Consider the following 23,715-nt stretch of genomic DNA (forward strand, 5'->3'; position numbering starts at 1 on the left):
CTCCAACATGTACAATTTGTGAGTTTTAACAGATGTGCACACCTGTGAAATCAAGATACAGAACGTTTTCACCAAGAGATTGTGGCCCTGTTGCCGTCCATGCCTCCTTGGCTCCTGGCCACAGGCATCCACTCCGTGCTTTGTGTCATTGTTTTCCCCTCTCCTAGAAGTTCATATAAATGCATTCACATTTTATGTGGCCTTTTGTGTTTAGTTTTGCACTTAGCGTGATGCTTCAGAGATTCATCGTGTTGTTGCATGTGTTAGCAGTTTGTTGCTTGCTGATGAATATTCCTGCTGTGAGCTTCCTCTGTATTGTGTATTCATTCATCTGTCAATGGACAAGTTTATGTTGTATCCAGGTATTGGCTGTTGTGGCTAAAATGTCTAAAATGTTTTCAAAAGTAGTTGTATATTTCCCACCGGCATGTATGAGAGTTCCAGTTGTTCCCATTCTTGCTGACATTTGTTACTGTTGGCTTTTTAAGTGTTAGACCTAATGGGTGTGTAACGGTATCTTACTGTGGTTTAAATCTACATGTCTCTTATGACTAAGGGTGATGAGGATCCTTTGATGGGTTTATTAGTTATGCATATATCTTCTTCTGTGAAGTGTGTCCAAATCTTTTCCTCACTTTCAAAATTGAGCTGTTTGTCTTATTATTGACATGTAACAGTTCTTGTGATATTTTAGATACCACTAAGTCATCAGATGCAAGTTACAAATATCTTCTCCCCAGTCTGTGACTTTTTTTTGTTTATCTGAATCACTTGTAATGTCATCAGTGTCATTGTTATAGAGTATTTTTTCAAACTAAGGAGGACTTGTCCTTTCGAAAGAAATGTGAGATGATGAAATTATATCAGAATATGAACTTGTATATTTCACTTCTGGACAGTTCACCTGATCTGGGGATTCCACTTAATGAATCACAACACTACTTAACACAGTGTTTTGTTAAATCAGAGCTAGAGAACAGTGACCATGGCAGTAAAATACAACGGTATATAAATCTCTTTCACTGTTACCAAGCAACAGTTATCTGTTTTCCCTTTGTGTGTGTGTGTGTGTGTGTGTGTGTGCGCGCGCGCACGCATGTGTGTTCAGTCACTCAAAAGCAGTCTTCTAAACTTCATTTTCCTCTAAAATAACTTCTTTTTCCTTCCCTTTTTCTTATTCTCCTGCTTTAAAAACTTAGCACGGTGTTGTACATTCTACGAAGAAGGACTGGTTCTCAGTATTGAAACTTTAAATTATGAGTAGCATAGTGACTTGATTTCCATTTAGAACAAGAGTTAAAGAGGTTTTATAAGACTAAGGCTTTTGGTCCAGGACAGAGATTAGCAAACTATGGCCCAGAGGCTAAAATCCAGCTTGATGCTTGTTTCTGTAAATGAAGTAAATGAACATGTGACATGTTTTCTGTGGCTGCTCTCACACTATGGTGGCAGACTGGAACTGTGGCACCAGTGACCATTTGGCCCACAGAGCCTAAAGTATTTACTGTGTGGCCCCTTACAGAGAAACTTCACTGACCTCTTGTCTAGGGAGAAATAGGTCCATAAACTTGTAGGCACCAGTAAAATGAGTCATTTCTGTCTGGGGGAAAACTCATGTTTCCTCAGAGACTGCACTGAGGCACCACTCATGATGATAAGGGAGGATGCTATCCAAGAAATTGGAACCTTCTCTCTTAAAAGTGTAATATATTCATTAAAATAGCATTGTGAGCACAATACTCATCACCATCAGACAAAGGCACTTTTTATAGTGTACTCAAGTGAGTCATATAGATTTATGTATTCCCCCCATTGCCTTTTTTTTTTCCTTGCAAGAGTACTATTTTATTACATTTAGGTACAGAAATTTGAAAACAGATCTCGTTTTCTTGCCGTATCTTTTCTTTTTTAATTGCAAGATATTTGCTTTACAACACTGTGCAGGTTTCTGTCGTACGTCAACATGAATCAGCCAGAGATGTCCTCTCCCCCTTGAACTTCCCATCTCCCACCCATCCCACGCCTCTGTGTCCCCTATTGCCTTCTAAAGACACTTAGTAAAGCCCTCTCCTTTCTATCTATGTCTCTTCGTTCTTGTAGCCAGCCCCTCCATGCCCTGAGAGTAATGCTGGAGAAGTGAGACGTCAAGCAGTGTATCAGGGTTAGGCTTGGAGAACCCAGGATGAGTGGGAATGGGGAGGTGATCTGCAGAGGGAAATTATCCAAGAAATATAAGAGGCCTTCTTTATTGTTGGTACTGGGAGGATTTGAGAAACCCTACGGATGATTTGCCCTTCTAGTAACCACTTCTTTCTAAGATAAATGAGAGTGACTTTAAGAAAGCAATAAGCATTTCTCATGATCTTATTCACTGAACCTTGTATTATGTGGTGAGTATTTTTATTGATAGGACTAATTAGAGAATCTTGTTAATTTCTATGTCTTTTATCTGTGTTTTTCCATTTTAAATCTGTCTGCTATGTCATTTGTGGCTTCAGTGAAATGCTTCACAGGTCCTTGTTCTTTAAATCAGTATTCAGTTTTACTTACCTTCTTGTTCATCACTTATTTATTGACCTGTGATTACTTGAAATTCTCCTACCTCAACAAACAAACAAACAAACAGAGTTCTGTGTAATTAAATGGAATTTTTGTAGATAATCACAGTCATTATTGAATATTTGAGACATAAATACCAGGTACCTTAACATCTGTTTATCTTAGAGACACTATATCATGACCAATCTCATTATTAAGTCTGAAATTTCAGACTCCAGTCTTGTGAGAAATTGCTTTTCTTTTAATGTCATCAGATAGCCAACTATTAAATATTATTATGATCTAGGAGTTGAATTAGGATGTGATAACTTAGTGTATAATCATAATATATGTGAAGAGGACTTATTTCATTAATATTCTACTTCCCAATTTATGTTCATTAGAAATAATATTTAAATAGAAATATTTTTCTTAATACACAAATTTATTAAAATAGGATTATTAATAGGGGCACATTTACTTAGTTGTTAAGAACAGTTAACTGTGATTATAGTCTTAATCTCAAATGAGATATATATGAAATTGTTATGTTTGCTAAGAAGATTTGTGCAAATTTAAGAGATTCTTAATTTCTATAAACCAATAGAAAAATGTACTTATTTCTATTTTGGTTGTTTTCAAAGATGTTTTTAGTAAATTATTAATATATTAAAATGTTAAAAGTTTTTCACAGAAACCCTAAACTGAACATTTTTTAATATAATATTTTTTTTCTGAGTTATCTCATGAATAACATTTGTTACTTCTGAAGTGCTATCAGTTGCCAGGCCCAGAGATATAAGAGGGATGTAGAATCTGTTCATTTGGTGGAGTTAAGTTGGAAATACACCAGGAAGCCTTAATACAAGTTAAGTTAGTTCTGACATATACCATGTATGTTTTTATGAACCTGAACATGTTTATAGTTAGTAGGTAGACAGAAGCATCTTAAAAAAAACCCAAAACTGTTGAAGTCATGCATGTTTGTTGAAATGATAGCTGCCGTTTTCTTACACGTGGTTTATGCCTTGTTGAAATTTTTGAATTTTATTATTTGTTAGTCACTAGTTTGTATGTATTCAGAGTTGTAGATTTATATAGTAATAGGATGACAACATTTTTTCCAGCTTTCTATCTAAAATATTTTTGAGGAGGAATCTTTTATTTTTATTTAAAATACACTTATTTCTATGTTTCATACTAGACATTCATAAATAAAGGACAACATAGTTGTGTTAATGACTTAATCATCATTTACTGTTTCACTTGAAAATTACAAAGAGTAATATTCTAGTTAACTTCAGGTGCATGCAAATATTATTTTTAATAGCCCAAGAATAGGACTTATATTACTAAAAATCCCATGGAATGCTTAAATGCTCAGAATATACTCCAATAATTTAAATTTTATTGAATATAGAACTAACTTACTTGGAAAATATACACAAATTATGTGATATAAACACAAATATTTATACATTCCTTTCTTACTGGATTTCACCCTCCCAGCTTTGTTAATGTGTGATTCAGTCATTTAATATGATTTTATAGTTCTTCTACACTTCCATGCAATCTGTGGTTTTGATCAGGTGTTTCTTTTTTTCTGCTAATGTAAGTTAATTGTTGTAGCACAGCTAGTCTCTGATTATCCATGCTAAGTGAGAAAAGAGTACAGAATAAAAAATTGTAATTTAAAAATAAAAAAATCTCAGTCAAGGCATTTTTTAACTTTTTTGTTTACTAGCAGTTTCTGCAAACACCCCTCCCCCCATCACTTCAAAAAAATGATATCCTTTCATTTTAATTTCTTATTCTGGTTTCTGTTAGAAGTGCTAAGAATGAATAACTCTTTCTAGAAGACAGAGGGGTAGAAAGTGAAGTTTTGGATAACCTACATGCTGAGTAATCCTCCTTTGAAATACAGCAAATGAGTTAAGGATTTCATAGAATTTTTTTCCTAATTTATCTCAGAAGTATTCTAACCCCCACCCCCCCCAAAAAAAACCAGCTACTACAGAAAAGACCATATTATAAATATTTTCATATTCTGTCCATGACCCATAAGTACTCAAATAATCCTATTTAATTAAGTAGTTTTTCTGATTCTACTCATTTTTGAATCAAGTAATTGTTGAAATGTTCTGCAAACCCTTGGTTATATTATTAGTATATTAGAGGGAATTTTATTGTCATTTTTCAAGAATTTCACTTAAATAAAAATTCTTATTGTGTCCTGTTCTTATTGTAGTCATGGAAGAGAAATCTTTTAGCCTTGCCATCAAGTTGAAATTGTCCTTTAGATTTCTCATGTTTATAACCTCAGTAATTCTAGCTAGTAAAACAAAAACTTCATAAATATTCAAAAGGCAGCCTGGACCAGATCCAAACAGTTTCAGTTATATACTGCATTGTCCTACTAGAAATTTGTATTTTTTATTTATGTTCCCTTCCCACCATTTGATATGGCTGTTATAGATCTTCAAAGTATAGAATGAATTTTAGTATTTAGATTTCTAAAACTCCATTATCAGAAGTCATTTTATCTTCAATAGTTCGTCTGTGTAAGAGTTTTTTTTTTTAGCCTATATTCCTCTGCAATCAACAAAGTTTCTAAACCTTTGAGTTTTGTAGATAGTTAGCCACAGCAAATTGTGTTCCTAAATTTCTCTATAGAGTTCTTGTAGAATCATACAACTAGTAATGTTCATTAAATATTATAGTTTAATTATCACCAACATTATTATACATTATTCATTGAACTTCCTTAGATCCATTTTGACACCATTTCTTCTTAAAAGTAACATAAAACCAAAAAACTCTGAAGGTAATCACACAAATTTTTTGTCTTGCGGTTTGAGCTGTATTAAAACTTAAAGCAGCCCTTCCAAATGGCCACTTACCACTTGTAACTAGTGGTCAGATGACCTTAAAACACCATTAAATTTGTATATATTGTAACTTGAATTGAAAACATTCTGGGAGGAGAAAAGAGAAGACTGCTCTTGTAAAGCTGACTTAAATCACTTTTAATACCTGATTATTTATGTTGACATTTTGTCCACTGTTTAGCATTCCCTTTTGATTTATGTCATGCTGAATTACATGTAGATCATTGTTTTTTTAAACATTTTGAAAAAAGGAAGTTACAGTTCATTTTCTTAAACTCTTAATAAGTTTAAAATTAGTGTTTCATGAAGAAAAATTTCTGAGTATTCTAATGGCTTTTTTAAACAAATGATTTATTTGCTAGGTAAGTTCTCTTCTACGCTTTATGAGACTGGTGGCTGTGATATGTCACTTGTGAATTTTGAACCAGCAGCAAGAAGAGCGTCCAATATCTGGTATGTGTGAAGTCGTGTTAGGGGAGTTTATGTACTTGCATAATAAGTTTGCCATTTTTAAAGTTTGTAAACCTTGAGATAGAAGAGTTGTTTGTTTATATTGGCTTAAATAAATTCACATTATGCATTGGTTGCCAAAAAGTAGAACTGTTTACTGTGGAAAAAAAAGAAAACCATTATTAAAAGCTATTACAAGTTTTTGCTTTTTGTTTGCTATTATATGTTTTTAAAAATTAAGTAAAAATTTCCTGTAGATCTTACTGTGGGATAGTGGTTTCCCACAATTTCAAATTTAACTCTCTATATATTGCATGATGGAAAAAATTTATTAGAAAAACATTTACACAACTGTGTTCAAACCCATCAATTCTCTTTTTTGGTGTAATTTCAAATTTTTATTTCTGTGTGAGGATTTCAGCCAAGTGTCTTTTTAAGTGATCGTCTTTCATTTTGTTTTAAAATGTGTTTACCAACTATAAGGAGGAAGAATTTCTTAAAATATGAGTCATGTGTTGCATTTAATTTCTTTTCTCTCCTTCCCTCAGGAAGAAATTATGTAAGATAACAGAAGTTTGGAGGAAAGCAAATAAGAAATAGAAACCTTGATCATATAACACAGTTATAATTTAGAATGTGTTAAAATTTTTCTGAAAATTTTTCTAATCAAATTGCTGTATTGAAATTCATTGTTGGTTGATTAGCTCACTTTTTTTTTTTCCCACAAGGGTCATTTGATTTTTATTTTAGGACTTATGTTTCATAATGGGATATGTATTTAAATGTTACATATCTATGGGCAGTTCACTTCGTTTTTTCAATTTTGAGAGGCTATTTAAAGCAATAAGATCTTGTTGTCACTTAGCATGAACATTTAAAAAACTGTACTCTTTAAGCTCTTTTAGTACTGTTTCAGAGTTTACCCCCTCAGATTGAATTGGGGTGTTTAGATAATTTTGTAACTGTGGAAGCAACAGGAGGATGGAGCACTGAGAACAATTATGTTTAACATAATTCAAGATAAGAACAGTTCCTTACACCATAATGTGTTAAGGTCTCAAGTTTTGAAATCTAAACTTGAGTGAACTGTGGAAACTGAATTGTCATCTTCTAGACTACCATATCGGAGAAGGCAATGGCAACCAACTCCAGTACTCTTGCCTGGAAAATCCCATGGATGGAGGAGCCTGGTAGGCTGCAGTCCATGGGGTCGCTAAGAGTCGGACACGACTGAGCGACTTCACTTTCACTTTTCACTTTCATGCATTGGAGGAGGAAATGGCAACCCACTCCAGTGTTCTTGCCTGGAGAATCCCAGGGACGGGGGAGCCTGGTAGGCTACTGTCTATGGGGTCACACAGAGTCGGACACGACTGAAGTGACTTAACGTAACGTAGACTACCATATAGATTAAATTTATTGTGGCTCTTGGCAATATGTTAATTGCTTTCTTAAACAATTTTCACAAGAACCTTAAAATCAGTTCATTTGTGTCCGACTCTTTGTGACCCCATGGACTTCAGCACATCAGGTTTCCCTGTCCATCACCAACTCCTGGAGTTTACTCAAACTCATGTCCATTGAGTTGGTGATGCCATCTAACTATCTCATCCTCTGTCATCCCCTTCTCCTCCCGCCTTCAATCTTTCCCAGCATCAGGGTCTTTTCAAATGAGTCAGTTCTTCACATCAGGTGGCCAAAGTATTGGAGTTTCAGCATCAGTCCTTCCAATGAATATTCAGGACTGATATCCTTTAGGATAGACTGGTTGGATCTGCTTGCAGTCCAAGGGACTTTCAAGAGTCTTCTCCAACACCACAGTTCAAAAGCATCAATTCTTCGACACTCAGCTTTCTTTATAAGTCCAACTCTCATATCCATACATGACTACTGGAAAAACTATAGTTTTGACTAGATGGACCTTTGTTGGCAAAGAAATATCTCTGCTTTTTAATATGCTGTCTAGAACAGTCATAACTTTCCTTCCAAGGAGTAAGTGTCTTTTACTTTCATGGCTGCAGTCACCATCTGCAGTGATTTTGGAGCCCCCCCCCCCAATAAAGTCCATCACTGTTTCCATTGTTTACACATCTATTTGCCATGAAGTGATGGAAACAAATGCCATGATCTTAGTTTTCTGAATGTTGAGCTTTAAGCCAGTGTTTTCACTTTCCTCTTTCACTTTGATCAAGAGGCTTTTTAGTTCTTCTTCACTTTCTGCCATGAGGGTGGTGTCATCTGCATATCTGAGGTTATTGATATTTCTCCCGGCAGTCTTGATTCCAGCATGTGCTTCTTCCAGCCAGCGTTACTCATGATGTACTCTGCATATAAGTTAAATAAGCAGGGTGACAATGTACAGCCTTGATACACTCCTATCCCGATTTGGAACTCAGTTCTAACTGTTGCTTCTTGATCTGCATACAGATTTCTCAGGAGGCAGGTCAAGTGGTGTGGTATTCCCATCTCTTTAAGAATTTTCCAAAATTTGTTGTGATCCACACAAAGACTTTGGTGTAGTCAATAAAGCAGAAATAGATATTTTTCTGGAACTCTCTTGCTTTTTCGATGATCCAGCGGATGTTGGCAATTTGACCTCTGGTTCCTCTGCCTTTTCTAAATCCAGTTTGAACATCTGGAAGTTCATGGTTCACATACTGTTGAAGCCTGGCTTGGAGAATTTTGAGCATTACTTTGCTAGCATGTGAGATGACTGCAATTGTGCAGTAGTTTGAGCATTCTTTGGCATTGCCCTTCTTTGAGATTGGAATGAAAACGGACCTTTTGGAAACACTGCTGAGTTTTCCAAATTTGCTGGCATATTGAGTGCAACACGTTCACAGGATTTGAAATAGCTCAACTGGAATTTCATCACCTCTACTAGCTTTGTTCATAGTGATGCTTCCTAAGGGCTACTTGACTTCACATTCCAGGATGTTTGGCTCTAGGTTGGTGATCACACCATTGTGACTATGTGGGTCATGAAGATCTTTTTTGTACAGTTCTTCTGTATATTCTTGCCATCTCTTCTTAATATCATCTGCTTCTGTTAGGTCCACACCATTTCTGTCCTTTATTATGCCCATCAACTTCTTAATATCATCTGCTTCTGTTAGGTCCATACCATTTCTGTCCTTTATTATGCCCACCTTTGGATGAAATGTTCCCTTGGTATCTGTAATTTTCTTGAGATCTCTAGACTTTCCCATTCTATTGTTTTCCTCTATCTTTGCACTGATCACTAAGGAAGGCTTTCTTATCTCTTCTTGCTATTCTTTGCAACTCTGCATTCAAATGGGTATCTCTTTCCATTTCTCCTTTGCCTTTTGCTTTTCTTCTATTCACAGCTACTTGTAAGGCCTCCTCAGACAACCATTTTGCCTTTTTGCATTGCTTTTCCTTGGGGATGGTTTTGATCACCGCCTCCTGTACAATGTCATGATCCTCTCCATAGTTCTTCAGGCAGTCTATCTATCAGATCTAATCCCTTGAATCTATTTCTCACTTCCAGTGTATAATCCTAAGGGGTTTGCTTTAGGTCATACCTGAATGGTGTAGTGGTTTTCCCTACTTTCTTCAATTTAAGTCTGAATTTAGCAGTAAGGAGTTCATGATCTGAGCCACAGTCAGCTCCTGGTCTTGTTTTTGCTGACTGTATAGAGCTTCTCCATCTTTGGCTGCAAAGAATATACTCAATCTGATTTTGGTATTGACCATCTATGTCCATGAGTAGAGTCTTCTCTTGTGTTGTTGGAAGAGGGTGTTTGCTATGACCAGTGCATTCTCTTGGGAAAACTCTATTAGCCTTTGCCCTGCTTCATTCTGTACTCCCAAGGCCAAGTTTGCCTGTTACTCCAGGTGTTTCTTGACTTCCTACTTTTGCATTCCAGTCCCCTATGATGAAAAGGACATCTTTTTTGGGTGTTAGTTCTGGAAGGTCTTGTAGGTCTTCATAGAACTGTTCAACTTCAGCTTCTTCAGCATTACTGTTTGGGGCATAGACTTCGATTACTGTGATATTGAATGGTTTGCCTTAGAAATGAACAGACATCATTCTGTCATTTTTGAGATTGCATTCAAGTACTGCATTTCGGACTCTTTTGTTGACTATGATGGCTACTCCATTTCATCTAAAGGATTTTCCCACAGTAGTAGACATAATGGTCATCTAAGTTAAATTCACCCATTCCAGTCCATTTTAGTTTGCTGATTCCTAAAATGTCAATGTTCAGTCTTTCCATCTCCTGTTTGACCACTTCCAATTTACCCTGATTCATGGACCTAACATTCCAGGTTCCTAAGCAATATTGCTCTTTATAACATCGGACTTTACTTCCATCACCAGTCACATCCAGATCTGGGTGTTGTTTTTGCTTTGGCTCTCTCTCTTCATTCTTTCTGGAGTTATTTCTCCACTGATCTCCAGTAGCATATTGGGCACCTACCGACCTGGGGAGTTTATCTTTCAGTGTCCTATCTTTTTGCCTTTTCATACTGTTGATGTGGTTCTCAAGGCAAGAATACTGAAGTGCTTCGCCATTCCCTTCTCTACTAGACCACGTTTGTCAGAACTCTCAGAAACATGACCCTTGCCTAACTCAGTGAAACTATGAGCCATGCTGTATAGGGCCACCCAACCTTGTGCTGGAAGTACTCTTATCCTGTGAGGAAACTGAGGTATTAAAAGATGAGATAACTGTCCAAGATCTCATGCAGTTGAGGAAGAGATTTGAATATAGATACTCTGACCCACAGGCTATGTGCCTTATCATGACCCTAGGAAAATTTGACTTTCTATTTTGAAGTTTACATGGAAAAGTAAAGACAATGTAAACATCGTATAATTGTTCATGCATTTATTTTTCTTTCTACTACTTGACAAGCTGTTTATTCCCTAAAGTATTTTTCATTTTATTTTAGTGACACGGATTCTCATGTATCCAGTTCTACCTCAGTTCGATTTTATCCACATGATGTGGTAGGTTTTCCTTTATTTTTATAAAATGATATATTTTCATATTAAGTAGTTCCATAAAGCAGAAAAATGATTTGGTTACATAATATTGATGTTGTTGAAAGCTATGGCAAAATTACCTTTGCTGTTCCATAATGGATCTCTTTTCATAAGTCCTTTGTTAAGAAATATAAAACACCATAAAGTTGGATTAGCTATATATGAATGCGTAATTATACTTCTGAGGGTTTGCAAAGGTCTTATTTACTCACCAATGTCATAATCTAGGTGTGCCATTTTAAAACTTCACTTTGAATATTATGGTTTTGGTACATAGCTAACTGATTTGGTACTTACCTAACTGCTGGTTAACTATTAGTTATTTTTATATCAGTGTGTATGTCTGTGTGTGTGTGTGTGTGTGTGTGTGTGTGTGTGAGAGTGAGTGTGAGTGGAGAGCTTAGTGACATTGCTCTATTGAAAAAAAACATACAAGATACAGTAGGTATGTTTTAAAAAGATAACAAAGATAGCACTGCCTTTGTGTGATATATATAAAGATGTATATTTTGAGGTTAAAAAAATAAAGTAGATGAAATCCTTATAAGCAATATATAAGAGATATTTAGATAAATTTAGTGCCAAAAGGAGTAATTATAATCTGTTTGCTCAAGTCCTTTGTGTTCATAGTAGTATTTTCCACCATTAAATGGTGTGAGAGCCTTGAGATAGCACAATTCTGGCTAGTGCTATGCTAGATGTAGTCAACTTTTGATTCTTTGAGAGGAAGGAGAAACTGGTGAACAGGTGAATGGATGAGTTGAACCTGAAAGAAACGTATGTGGTAATATCCTGTATAGCCTCAGCTGAGCAGACTGCCAAAACAAAAATAAATGCGTATGGGAGGGATTTGAAAACAGCAGTAATGATGTTAAGAGAGTGTAGGAAGAATGGAGTGTTGAAGGCATTGAATCTAGTGCAGAGGAGCTCAGATTTAACATAGTGGTGAGCTTCACAACGTAATGAGAGAAGAGAAGGGACAGGGAGGGGGACACCACTCATCATTCTCCGTAGGTCATGGAATGGATCCACCAGCTATACAGCCATAAAATGCTGAAATTTCAAATACTTCCTAATAAACTCTTTGCAAAAGCCCCATCAATTGATTTGCTTTGTTGTAGTTTTCTTCCTTTGTCACCTTCTGTAGTTTCTAATGATCATGAAGTATCCACAAGAGTGGACTAGTATAGAGAATTAAGGTGGTTTTGATATTCTGCAAGCTGATTGGGTAGCCCTTGAATCATGACTTGATTAAAGATATTTTAAGCCTTTCAGTGCTGATTTTCTTTTAGCTTTCTCTTCCACAGATCCGACTGAACAGACTATTGACCATCGACACAGATTTGTTGGAACAACAAGACATTGACCTAAGCCCTGATTTGGCAGCTCCTTACGGTCCAACAGAAGAAGCTGCTCACAAAGTTAAACACTATTATCGCTTTTGGATCTTGCCTCAGCTGTGGATTGGTATTAACTTTGACAGACTCACACTTTTGGCCCTGTTTGATAGGTGAGAATGTAGATTTTACTTTTAAATTGAAACGTTTCAAATTACCCATTGAGTATTTGACTTGGTTTCCGTCTTGGAAACTGTTTTCTATTTTAGAAATCATTTTTATCATTAAGAATCATGCAACTGTATTTTAAAAGCCAGAGAATATGAGATGTTAATGGCCATAAGGTTATACATATTATATTGACTCTTATTATAAAAGGTTTAAGAGGAAGTTTCTTTCCTTACTTCTTGTCACTAGTCTTAATAGTAAACAGCAGTAGTTAGTTATGAACTTGATGGCCAAATGCTGCTTCTAGTTGACATGGAGTAAAAAAGACTGGACTGACTTTTCCACCTGAAACGATGAAAAACAGATAAAATGCATGAACCAGTGGTTTTCAAGACACGGGAGATAAGACAGAAAAAGATGGTGATTCCTGAGAGATGGGGAGCAAATTATGTGAGCCCTACAATTGCCCAGCTTACTGAAGAGAGTTCCCAGGTTGTGATCCTGAAGTAGAGTCCAGCAGACTTCCTGAGTTGAGGAGAGGGAGCTAAGAGTCCAGGGAGACTAGAGCAATTTGAGTCTGTGGGACAGAACATCAGAGAGAGGATCGCTGCTCAGAAATTCAGAGATGTGTAGTGGATCCCCTCACTATTTAGCAGAGTATTGATAAGAGAATGTATGAGGAGACTAGACCAGGGGAGAGAATCATGTAAAAGAAATCATGAAAATCATGTAAAAGAAATAAAGGCACAGTGCCTGGCACACAGGGCTGGGAATGGTGCCTGTCCTCACCTGCTGGACTGAAGAAACTCATAATAATTCATATTTTATGGTGCATTATATAGAGTACTCAGGAAAGTCCTGCCTTAGAAGTGGGGAGTACTTAGCCCTAGTATGGACACTGTTCCAGACCCACCTAGCAAGTCGTAAAAGCAAGACTTGAAAGGATCCAACTGTTTCCAAGTAGCGTAGCAAAGCTCAAGATTTATAGAAATTCAGAAATTCTTACCACATAAAAAGTTGAGGTTCACAAGGTCTGGCATCCAGAGAGTACCAAGCATACAAAGAAATGACAAAATGTGATTTATAATGAGGGAAATAATGAGTCAGTTGAAACCAGCCTTTAGCTGTCACTGATATTAGAATTAGCAACGACATTAAAAGTTATAACTACTTTGCATGTTAATAAAAGTTGAGTAGAGATATGGAAAATGCAAAGAAAAAAAAGACCCAAATTGAACTTGCAGATGAAAACTAATATGTCTGAGGTGAAAAATACAGTGGATGAGATTAACAGTAGATTAGACATTACAGAAGAAAATATTAATGAAGTTGAAAGCATGGCAGTAGAAACTATTGAAAGTGAAACAAAAGAAAAAGAATTCTCCTCCCTCCCTCCCCGCAACAAAAAGAACACACAAGATGAAAGTACGCTCCGGGAGACAGGGAGAGAGAAAAAATTCTGAGGAAGTTAATGGTGGAAAACTTTCCAAATTCGATGAAAACTATTGAAGAATCTCCTTGAGCCTCAAGTATAGGAAACGTGAAAAAAACTATAGCAAGGCACATAGTTTTTCAAAACCAATAATAAAATTTTTAAAACTTTAAAAGAGGAAAAAGATACAGTTTGTATAGGGGAACAAGGATAAGGAAGACATCAGATTTATTGTTGGACAAAATCCAAATAAGATAATGGAGCAGCATTTTTAAAGTATTGAAGGGAGAAAAAGCTCAACCTGGAATTCTGTAGCCAGCAAAACTGCAAAAGCCAGGATGAAATAAAGATATTTTCAGACTAGAAAAAACTGGGAAGAATCTTTTTCAGGCAGATCCACAGTACAATATAGTACTGGATTTCTTTCAGGCCGAAGGATAATAATACCAACTGGGAATGTGGAGCTACCTGGGGAAACAGAAGATGAGTGCAAGTGTTAACTGCATGAATAAATATATAAGATTTCTTCTTATATATATATATATAAGGAATATATATATATTTTTTATATATATATATAAGAAAATATATAAGATTTTTTCTTACTAATTAAATCTTTTTGAGACATAATGGGATGTTTAAACAAAAATAATAATGATGTATACTGTGTGATTTATAAATAAATTTCATGATAATAATAGCATAACTTTTATCAAGATAAACCATATTCTAGGCCATACTATGTCCTTTACTCCATGAAAGGACATTTGAAAGTATACTATTATAAGTTTCTTATACTATATATGAATTGATATGTTTATTTGAGTTAGACTGTCATAAAATGTATACTTTAAACCCTAAAGCAAACACTAAAATAACAAAAGAGTTATAAATGGTAAGTTAAAAAAATAAAGGAGATAAAATAGACTTATAAAAATTATTCTCTTAATCTAAAATAAGGCAGAAAAAGAGATCAAAAACAGATTGACACAAGATAAATGACAAGGTAATAGTTGGGAAAAGGCAGAAATTGTCAAATGGGAGAAAATAGCAAGACTCAATTCTTTTCTGCCTATAAGAAATGCACTTTAAATATAAAGGTAGAAAAGATAGATCATCTTAACACTAATCAAAGTAAAGTTGGAATAGCTGAATTAATATCAGACAAAGTGGATTTCAGAGCAAAGAAAATGTTCTTTTTACTCCAAGATAAAAGGAGGTGGTTGTATAATGATAGTTCGGTTCAGTCGCTCAGTCGTGTCCAACTCTTTGTGACCCCATGAATCGCAGCACGCCAGGCCTCCCTGTCTATCACCAACTCCTGGAGTTCACTCAGACTCACGTCCATCGAGTCAGTGATGCCATTCAGCTGTCTCATCCTCTGTCATCCCCTTCTCCTCCTGCTCCCAATCCCTCCCAGCATCAGAGTCTTTTCCAATGAGTCAACTCTTCGCATGAGGTGGCCAAAGTACTGGAGTTTCAGCTTTAGCATCATTCCTTCCAAAGAACACCCAGGGCTGATCTCCTTCAGAATGGACTGGTTGGATCTCCTTGCAGCCCAAGGGACTCTCAAGAGTCTTCTCCAAAACCAAAACTTCAATTAAATTAATACACTCTAGCCAGGATGATCAGGACCAAAAAAAATGTTACAAATTAGGATATGTGAGCTAGGATATCATGATAGGAATGTGAGCTAGGATATCATTATAGATTCTACAAGTAATAAACCAATAATAAAATATTATGAGCAGTTATATGTAAATAAGATAGCAAATTTCTTGAATAATAGAAATGATCAAATTTCACTCTGAAAGAAATATAAATATAATACCTATCAAATAAATGGGCATTATAGTTAAACACCTTCCCATAAAGAAAACTATACAGGTCTAGAGAGTGTCAAAATAATATCCCAAATCAGTAAAGGATAGGCTTTCAACAAGTGGTGCTGGCCCACTGGCCTTCTCTATGCAAAAAAAGAAAGGAATAAAGAACTTGTTTCTTTACCTTGCATCATATTGTAAAAATTAACTCAAAATGGGTCATAAACCTCCGTGTAAAGTCTAAAATATAAAATTCAGAAAAAAAGCAAAACATAGGAGAAAAGATTTGTGACTTTGGGCAAAATTGTTCAGATGTGACATAAAATACAGGATCAATGAAAAAACAAATTGATAAATTGGATTCATCAAAATTGAAAGCTAAAAAAAAGCTGAAAGGAGAACAGTCCAGAGACCAGTGATATGGCAGAATGTAGTGTAGCAGGGCTGACAGGGATCACTGGGCTCAGCAAATCTGAAATTCCACATCTGCCACATAAGAACAAATGAAGAGATGCCACTGTTCCGTTTATTGATTTTGAAAATACTGTTGAACTTGTTTTCATCTGAGAACTGTCAAGTGAAATGGTACAGAGATGTTTGTGAATTTTATTTTTTAGGTCAATAGATCATTATAAATAGGGCGTTGACTTAATAAAAACAAATGAAACCATTTTTATGATTATAAATGCAATTTTTAATGAAATACATAGAAAGACTTTAAGGCAGAGGCCAGCCACAATCCTTCCACCCAGAGAGAACCATTATATCGATATATGGTGTATTTTCTTAAGTAATAGAACTTATATCTTCCTACAGTTTTATGTCCTGCTTTTTTTGTATAGCGATGTACTGAGCATGTTCCCGTGTCAATAAATGCTCTTTAAAATCAAGACTTTTAGTACTCTTGCCTGGAAAATCCCATGGACGGAGGAGCCTGGTGGGCTGCAGTCCATGGAGCTGCGAAGAGTCGGGCACGACTGAGCGACTTCACTTTGACTTTTCACTTTCATGCATTGGAGAAGGAAATGGCAACCCACTCCAGTGTTCTTGCCTGGAGAATCCCAGGGACGGAGGAGCCTGGTGGGCTGCCGTCTATGGGGTCGCACAGAGTCGGACACGACTGAATCGACTTAGCAGCAGCAGCACATATTTTACATTTTGTGAGTAGCATTTCCCTGAGAAGTAATGAGACAGATAGTTGTTTTTTTGGCATTATCTACAGAAATCATTTTAATTGCTGTATGTAGTATCTTGGAGATCATACTGCTGCTTTTACAGGGTCAGTTTAGTAAAATATAGAACTGTCTCAGAAACTTTGATAGAGGCAATGTTGATGGTCTTTATCACTGCCTTCATTCTCACCATATGTAAGAGCCTATATTTAAGTAAGTTTAATAGATTTTCAGATTATTTCAGGTAGTTTAGACATGGGAAATGAAACCAGTTAGTATCAAAACTTGATTACAAACCTTGTCATATAAATAACTTTTTAATTTTCTAGAAACTCCTTTGAATTTTTTCAAACTTATTTCTTTGTATATTTCCTTTATTTGCCATTCAAGTTGGTTAGTTATTTGGCAACAAATTTCACAGAAAAGCAGATGTTAAGAAAAGTAAAGTTATAACAGAAATTAAAACTATATTATGTGTTATAATTAGAACTTCACAGTCCTCTGTAGCATGCTTTATTTGCATGTAAGAATGTGTGCTTCTGTTGGTGGGAATGCAAATTGATATAGCCACTATGGAGAAGAGTATGCAGATTCCTTAAAAAACTAGGAATAAAACTACTGTATGACCCAGCAATCCCTCTACTGGGCATATACCCTGAGAAAACCGTAATTGAAAAAGACACATGTACCCCAGTATTCATCACAGCACTATTTGCAATAGCTAGGACATGAAAGCAACCTTTTCATACTCTTCTATCTTTTTGCCTTTTCATACTATTCATGGGGTTCTCAAGGCAAGAATACTGAAGTGGTTTGCTATTCCCTTCTCCCAAGTAGGGAAAACGGCTAGACCATTCAGGTATGACCTAAATCAAATCCCTTACGATTATATAGTGGAAGTGACAAATAGATTCAAGGGATTAGATCTGATAGAGTGCCTGAAGGACTATGGACAGAGGATCGTGACATTGTACAGGAGGCAGGGATCAAAACCATCCCCAAGGGAAAGCAATGCAAAAAGACAAAATGGTTGTCTGAGGAGGCCTTACAAATAGCTGTGAATAGAAGAGAAGGAAAAGGGAAAGGAGAAAAGGAAAGATATACCCATTTGAATGCAGAGTTCCAAAGAATAGCAAGGAGAGATAAGAAAGCCTTCCTTAGTGATCAGTGCAAAGAAATAGAGGAAAAAACAGAATGGGAAAGTCTAGAGATCTCATCAAGAAAATTAGAGATACCAAAGGAACATTTCATGCAAAGATGGGTACAATAAAAGACAGAAATGGTATGGCCCTAACAGAAGCAGATGATATTAAGAAGAGGTGGCAAGAATACACAGAAGAACTGTACAAAAAAGATCTTCATGACCCATATAGTCACAATGGTGTGATCACCAACCTAGAGCCAGACATCCTGGAATGTGAAGTCAAGTAGCCCTTAGGAAGCATCACTATGAACAAAGCTAGTGGAGGTGATGGAATTCCAGTTAAACTATCTCAAATCCTAAAAGATGATGCTGTGAATATGCTGCACTTAATATGCCAGCAAATTTGGAAAACTTGGCAGTGGCCGCAGGACTGAAAAAAGGTCAGTTTTCATTCCAGTCCCTAAGAAAGGCAATGCCAAAGAACGCTCAAACTACCACACAATTGCAGTTATCTCACACACTAGCAAAGTAATGCTCAAAATTCTCCAAGCCGGGCTTCAACAGTACGTGAACCATGAACTTCCAGATGTTCAAACTGGATTTAGAAAAGGCAGAGGAATCAGAGATCAAATTGCAAGCATCCATTGGCTCATCAAGAAAGCAAGAGAGTTCCAGAAAAACATCTATTTCTGCTTTATTGACTATGCCAAAGCCTTTGACTGTGTGGATCACAATAAACTGTGGAAAATTCTGAAAGAGATGGGAATACCAGACCACCTGACCTGCCTCCTGAGAAATCTGTATGCAGGTCAGGAAACAACAGTTAGAACTGAATATGGAACAACAGACTGGTTCCAAATTGGGAAAGGAGTATGTCAAGGCTGTATATTGTCACCCTGCTTATTTAACTTATATGCAGAATACATCATGAGTAACGCTGGCTGGAAGAAGCACATGCTGGAATCAAGATTGCCGGGAGAAATATCAATAACCTCAGATACACAGATGACACCACACTTATGGCAGAAAGTGAAGAAGAACTAAAGAGCTTTTTGATGAAAGTGAAAGAGGAGAGTGAAAAAGTTGGCTTAAAGCTCAACATTCAGAAAACTAAGATCATGGCATCTCATCCCATCACTTCATGGGAAACAGTGGAAACAGTGACAGATTTAATTTTGGGGGGCTCCAAAATCACCGCAGATGGTGACCACAGCCATGAAATTAAAAAATGCTTGCTCCTTGGAACAAAAGTTATGACCAACCTAGAGAGCATAATAAAAAGCAGAGACATTACTTTGCCAACAAAGGTCTGTCTAGTCAAAGCTGTGATTTTTCCACTAGTCATGTATCAATGTGAGAGTTGGACTATAAAGAAAGCTGAGTGCTGAAGAATTGATGCTTTTGAACTGTGGTGTTGGAGAAGACCCTTGAGAGTCCCTTGGACTTCAAGGAGATCCATCCAGTCCATCCTAAAGGAGAATAGTCCTGAATATTCATTGGAAGGACTGATGCTGAAGCTGAAACTCCAATACTTTGGCCACCTGATGGGAAGAGCTGACTCATTTGAAAAGACCCTGATTCTGCGAAAGACTGAAGGCAGGCGGAGAAGGGGACGACAGAGGATGAGATGGCTGGATCACATCACCAACTCAATGAACATGAGTCTGGAGAAATGAATCTCGAGGAGTTGGTGATGGTCAGGGAGGCCTGGCGTGCTGCAGTCATGGTGTCACAAAAAGTCAGACACGACTAAGCCACTGAACTGAACTGAAAGCAGCCTAGATGTCCATTGACGGATGAATGGATAAAGAAGTTGTGGTACATATAGACAATGGAACATTAGCCATAAGAAGAAACACGTTCGACTCAGCTCTAATGAGGTGGCTAAACCTAGAGCCTATTATCCAGTATGAAGTAAGTCAGAAAAAGACAAATGTCATAAACTAGCACGTATTTATGAAATCTAGAGAGATGGTGCTGATGAAGCTATCTGCAGAGCAGCAGTGAAGACACGGAGAGCAGAGTTGTGGACCCTGTGGGTGGAGAGGGCAGGGCGCTTTGAGAGAGTAGCACTGAAACATGCACATTGCCATATGCGCAGTTAGAGGACCAGTGGAGAGTCACTGTGTGACGCAGGGAGCTCCAATCCGCTGCCCTCTGACAACCTAGAGGGATGAGATGGGGTGGGGAGTGGGAGGCGGGAGGGAGCCTTAAGAGGGAGAGGGCCTGTGGCTGATTCACGTTGATATGTGGCAGAAACTAATATGATATTATAAAGCAGTTATCCTCCAATTAAAAATAAATTTAAAAAATTTAAAGAATGTGTGCTAGCTTTTTGTCTCAACCGGGCATACTTTTTCGGTATGAGCCAAAGCCTTGTTCAAACCTAGGACAAAGGAAAAAAAAAAACATCGTACCAAATATAATATGAACTTCATATGGATGTCTTCCCCCTTTTCACTCTAATTCATTTCTTATATTGATCATGTACTTACTGATAATTTTTTTCTGTCTACAGAAATCGTGAGATCCTGGAAAATGTGTTAGCTGTCATCTTGGCTATTCTTGTGGCTTTTTTGGGATCCATTCTTCTTATACAAGGCTTCTTCAGAGATATCTGGGTCTTCCAGTTCTGCCTGGTGATAGCCAGCTGTCAGTACTCACTGCTTAAGGTACCAGCATCTCTCTTCTCTTCAGGCTTTGGCATAGTAGCTGTGTTAAAAAGCAGAAGATTTTGTATCATTCATTGAATTACATTAAGAATATAACTTTTAGATTTATTTTCCTTGGATGTTTACATTAGATTGGGTAAGGAACAAAAGGGACATATAAACTTAAAAAAAATGATATGTGAATTAAACTTCCCAAACTTTTTTTTGTATTAAATATTTGGGCACTTATCAAAAGAAAGAGGTTTTTTTTTTTTGGCATTGCCGCATGGGGTCACAGAGTCAGACACGACTGAACAACTGAACTGAACTGAACATGGTTTGTAGAATCTTAGTTCCCTGACTAGGAATTTAACCCAGACCCCAGCAGTGAAATCACCAAGCCCTAACCACTGAACTGCCAGGAATTCCCAAGAACTTGAGTTCTTGAAATTCATTTCTTTTTAATTTATCAACATTGACCCTCCTAGTCTCATATTTGAGTCTTCTCTTATGTAGGTGAAATTTGTTAAAATCCATCATTGGTAGATAGAATAATGTCAAAACTAGCATATTTATTCTTTGAGGACACCAAGAGCACATGATTGGCATCCCTTTACTTTTGTTCAAATAGTGGCTCTGAAATAACCAATTTTAAGCTTTCCATAAATGGGAGAATTAAATACCTAAATTTTTACCCTCCATGCAGCCTCACTGTGCATGGGTAACATGAACTGTTTTCTTCCCTTTCTTAGCCAGTTCTGTTTATTTGCCTGGTACATACTAACATGCAGAACCCTATCCCATCCCGAGAACTATTTGTTTAGTTCTGTTTACACCATCAGCTATCCTTGCTTTCTTCTCTCTCCATTTGTAGACCTCTAGAGTAAGCCACCTGTGTCAACTGCTCTATTTCTTCAAGACCCATCCATACATTTTCCCTCATTGCAGTACTGAAATTACAGTCTTTGTGCACTAATAATCTCTAGTTGCCAAATCTATGGTCTTAGTCTTCGTTCTCTGTGAGTGCTGCTCTGTTTTTATGTTTTCCTCATTGTTGATCTGTGATCTTATACTACCCTCATGATTATCCTACTTTTCAAGTAACTTTATTTTTCTTTGTTGATGCCTCTTTGTTCTTTTGACCACTTCTTAATTTATGAGAATTTGTTAGCGTTTTATTTGGCCCTCTTTTCAGTTTGCACTTTCTTGCCAATGAAGTCATCCTCTTTTATTGCCACTCTTATATACTTCTATATAAATCATGTCCAGAATTTTTATTTCACAGTCTTCACCTTTCTCATAAGCATTAGTTGTATATATCTAAGAGGAAGCTGGGCATATTCTGAAAAGGGCACACGGTCGTCTTCTGATCTTTTCCTCTCCCAGTTCTTTTGCTTTTGATCATAGTCTGTACGTGTGTGTACTCAGTTGTGTCTGACTCTTTGTGACCCCATGGACTGTCACCCACCAGGCTCCTCTGTCCATGGGATTCTGCAGGCAAGAATACTAGAGTGGATTGCCATTTCCTCCTCTAGGATTTGGTAGTAGTACACCAACCCAGATCTTAGAGCCTCTGCTCCTTCCTTCTTGACCTTTAATAGCATTACCTAAAGTCTCTCTGATTAAATTTGGTGATTCTGTGTTAAAATTTCTGGACTTTGGCCTTTTTGTTTCAGTTCCCATTAAACCATCCCTTTATTGCCTTAAACCATTTGAATTCATTCCCTGGGTTCAGTGTTTCTAATTTTCTAATTTTGTCCACTGCTTAATATGGTTAGATATGAAAAGGCAAAAAGATGAATGCGATTTTTTTAGTATTTCAGATTTTTTAAATCTACTTGACTACAAGAATAGTAATATCATAAACAGAAGTAAGAAAGGCAGGAACAGAGCTTTAGGAGGATAAACATTCAAATTGAGTTTAAAGAGACCAGACAAGGGCTATGTGCCAAACTCTGTGATCTTAGTCCAGTGTTGAATTACAGGATGGCAATAGACTGTCCTAGTGAAATTCTTTGGTATGCTGGTTGAAAATGAACTCCAACTTGGGAGAAAAGTCATCATTTGGGAGGTAACTGCATAATACCTTTTGAACATTTTTATGGAAAATTGATGGTCTCTTAGAAGGATATAACCTAAATTTGAGTTTGATGTGAAAATGCATTGTATTAAATGTATACTTAATACAACTGCCATTGAATTGTTCAGTAAGCTTGAGTTTGGGGCATAACTGGAATCCTTTTTATAAGCTCACTCATAGTTTGTGCATGTCCTGAATGGAGTGATGTTGCCATAAGAAAGCATTCTGCCTTAATTGTACTTAGATGTTCTAATGGGCCAAGGAGTAAGATGGATCTATCAGCTGTTATGCTGATAGATCCATCTTATGCTATTTCATATGCTAGATCATCTTATGCTATTTCAGAAACATAATAAGGTTAAGTGTTAGGAAGGATTTGCGTGGAGCTGATGTTTCATCTTCTGTTGATGCTTCAGCAGAATTAATGACCTATAGGTCATGGCTTGCTGCTGTTGCTGCTGCTGCTAAGTCACTTCAGTCGTGTCCAACTCTGTGCAGCCCCATAGACGGCAGCCCACCAGGCTCCCCCGTCCCTGGGATTCTCCAGGCAAGATCACTGGAGTGGGTTGCCATTTCCTTCTTCAATGCATGAAAGTGAAAAGTGAAAGTGAAGTTGCTCAGTCGTGTCCGACTCTTAGCGACCCCATGGACTGCAGCCTACCAGGCTCCTCTGCCCATGGGATTTTCCAGGCAAGAGTACTGGAGAGGGGTGCCATTGCCTTCTCCACAGGTCATGACTTAGCTATGGAATATTCACTTAAAATTATTTCAGGTATTTTGGAAGTTAATGTAAAATTCCCAGGTCTTCAATAATATAATCTATCTTTCTGTTCTTTTTCAGAGTGTTCAACCAGATTCTTCTTCTCCTAGACATGTAAGTCACTCTGATACACCTACAACTTGTGATTCCTTGACATTCCTCAAAAACCATTTTTTTGGTCATAAGTCAGATTGAATTAAGATTTGTGGTAGTATTTTCTCATTGGCAGAAGAAACTCGGTGATTGTGCATTTGTTCT

The 23,715-nt window shown here is 36.8% G+C and overlaps 1 protein-coding gene across 5 annotated transcripts in view; it reads left to right on the forward strand.

Moving 5' to 3' along the window:
• PCNX1 (pecanex 1) overlaps positions 1–23,715 on the forward strand; it is a 184,519-nt gene that overhangs the window by 83,677 nt on the left and 77,127 nt on the right. For 3 of the 5 annotated variants that reach the window (XM_024998104.2, XM_024998105.2, XM_024998108.2), the window contains 5 exons: positions 5,789–5,879; positions 10,797–10,854; positions 12,183–12,400; positions 20,485–20,638; positions 23,539–23,571. In XM_024998104.2, the coding sequence (XP_024853872.1) occupies positions 5,789–5,879; positions 10,797–10,854; positions 12,183–12,400; positions 20,485–20,638; positions 23,539–23,571 (554 nt within the window). The remainder of the gene's footprint in view (positions 1–5,788; positions 5,880–10,796; positions 10,855–12,182; positions 12,401–20,484; positions 20,639–23,538; positions 23,572–23,715) is intronic. The other 2 variants (XM_024998106.2, XM_024998109.2) reach the window with 1 other exon arrangement.

This window comes from Bos taurus, chromosome 10 (assembly GCF_002263795.3).
Source record: "Bos taurus isolate L1 Dominette 01449 registration number 42190680 breed Hereford chromosome 10, ARS-UCD2.0, whole genome shotgun sequence".
Taxonomy (NCBI): Eukaryota; Metazoa; Chordata; class Mammalia; order Artiodactyla; family Bovidae; genus Bos; species Bos taurus.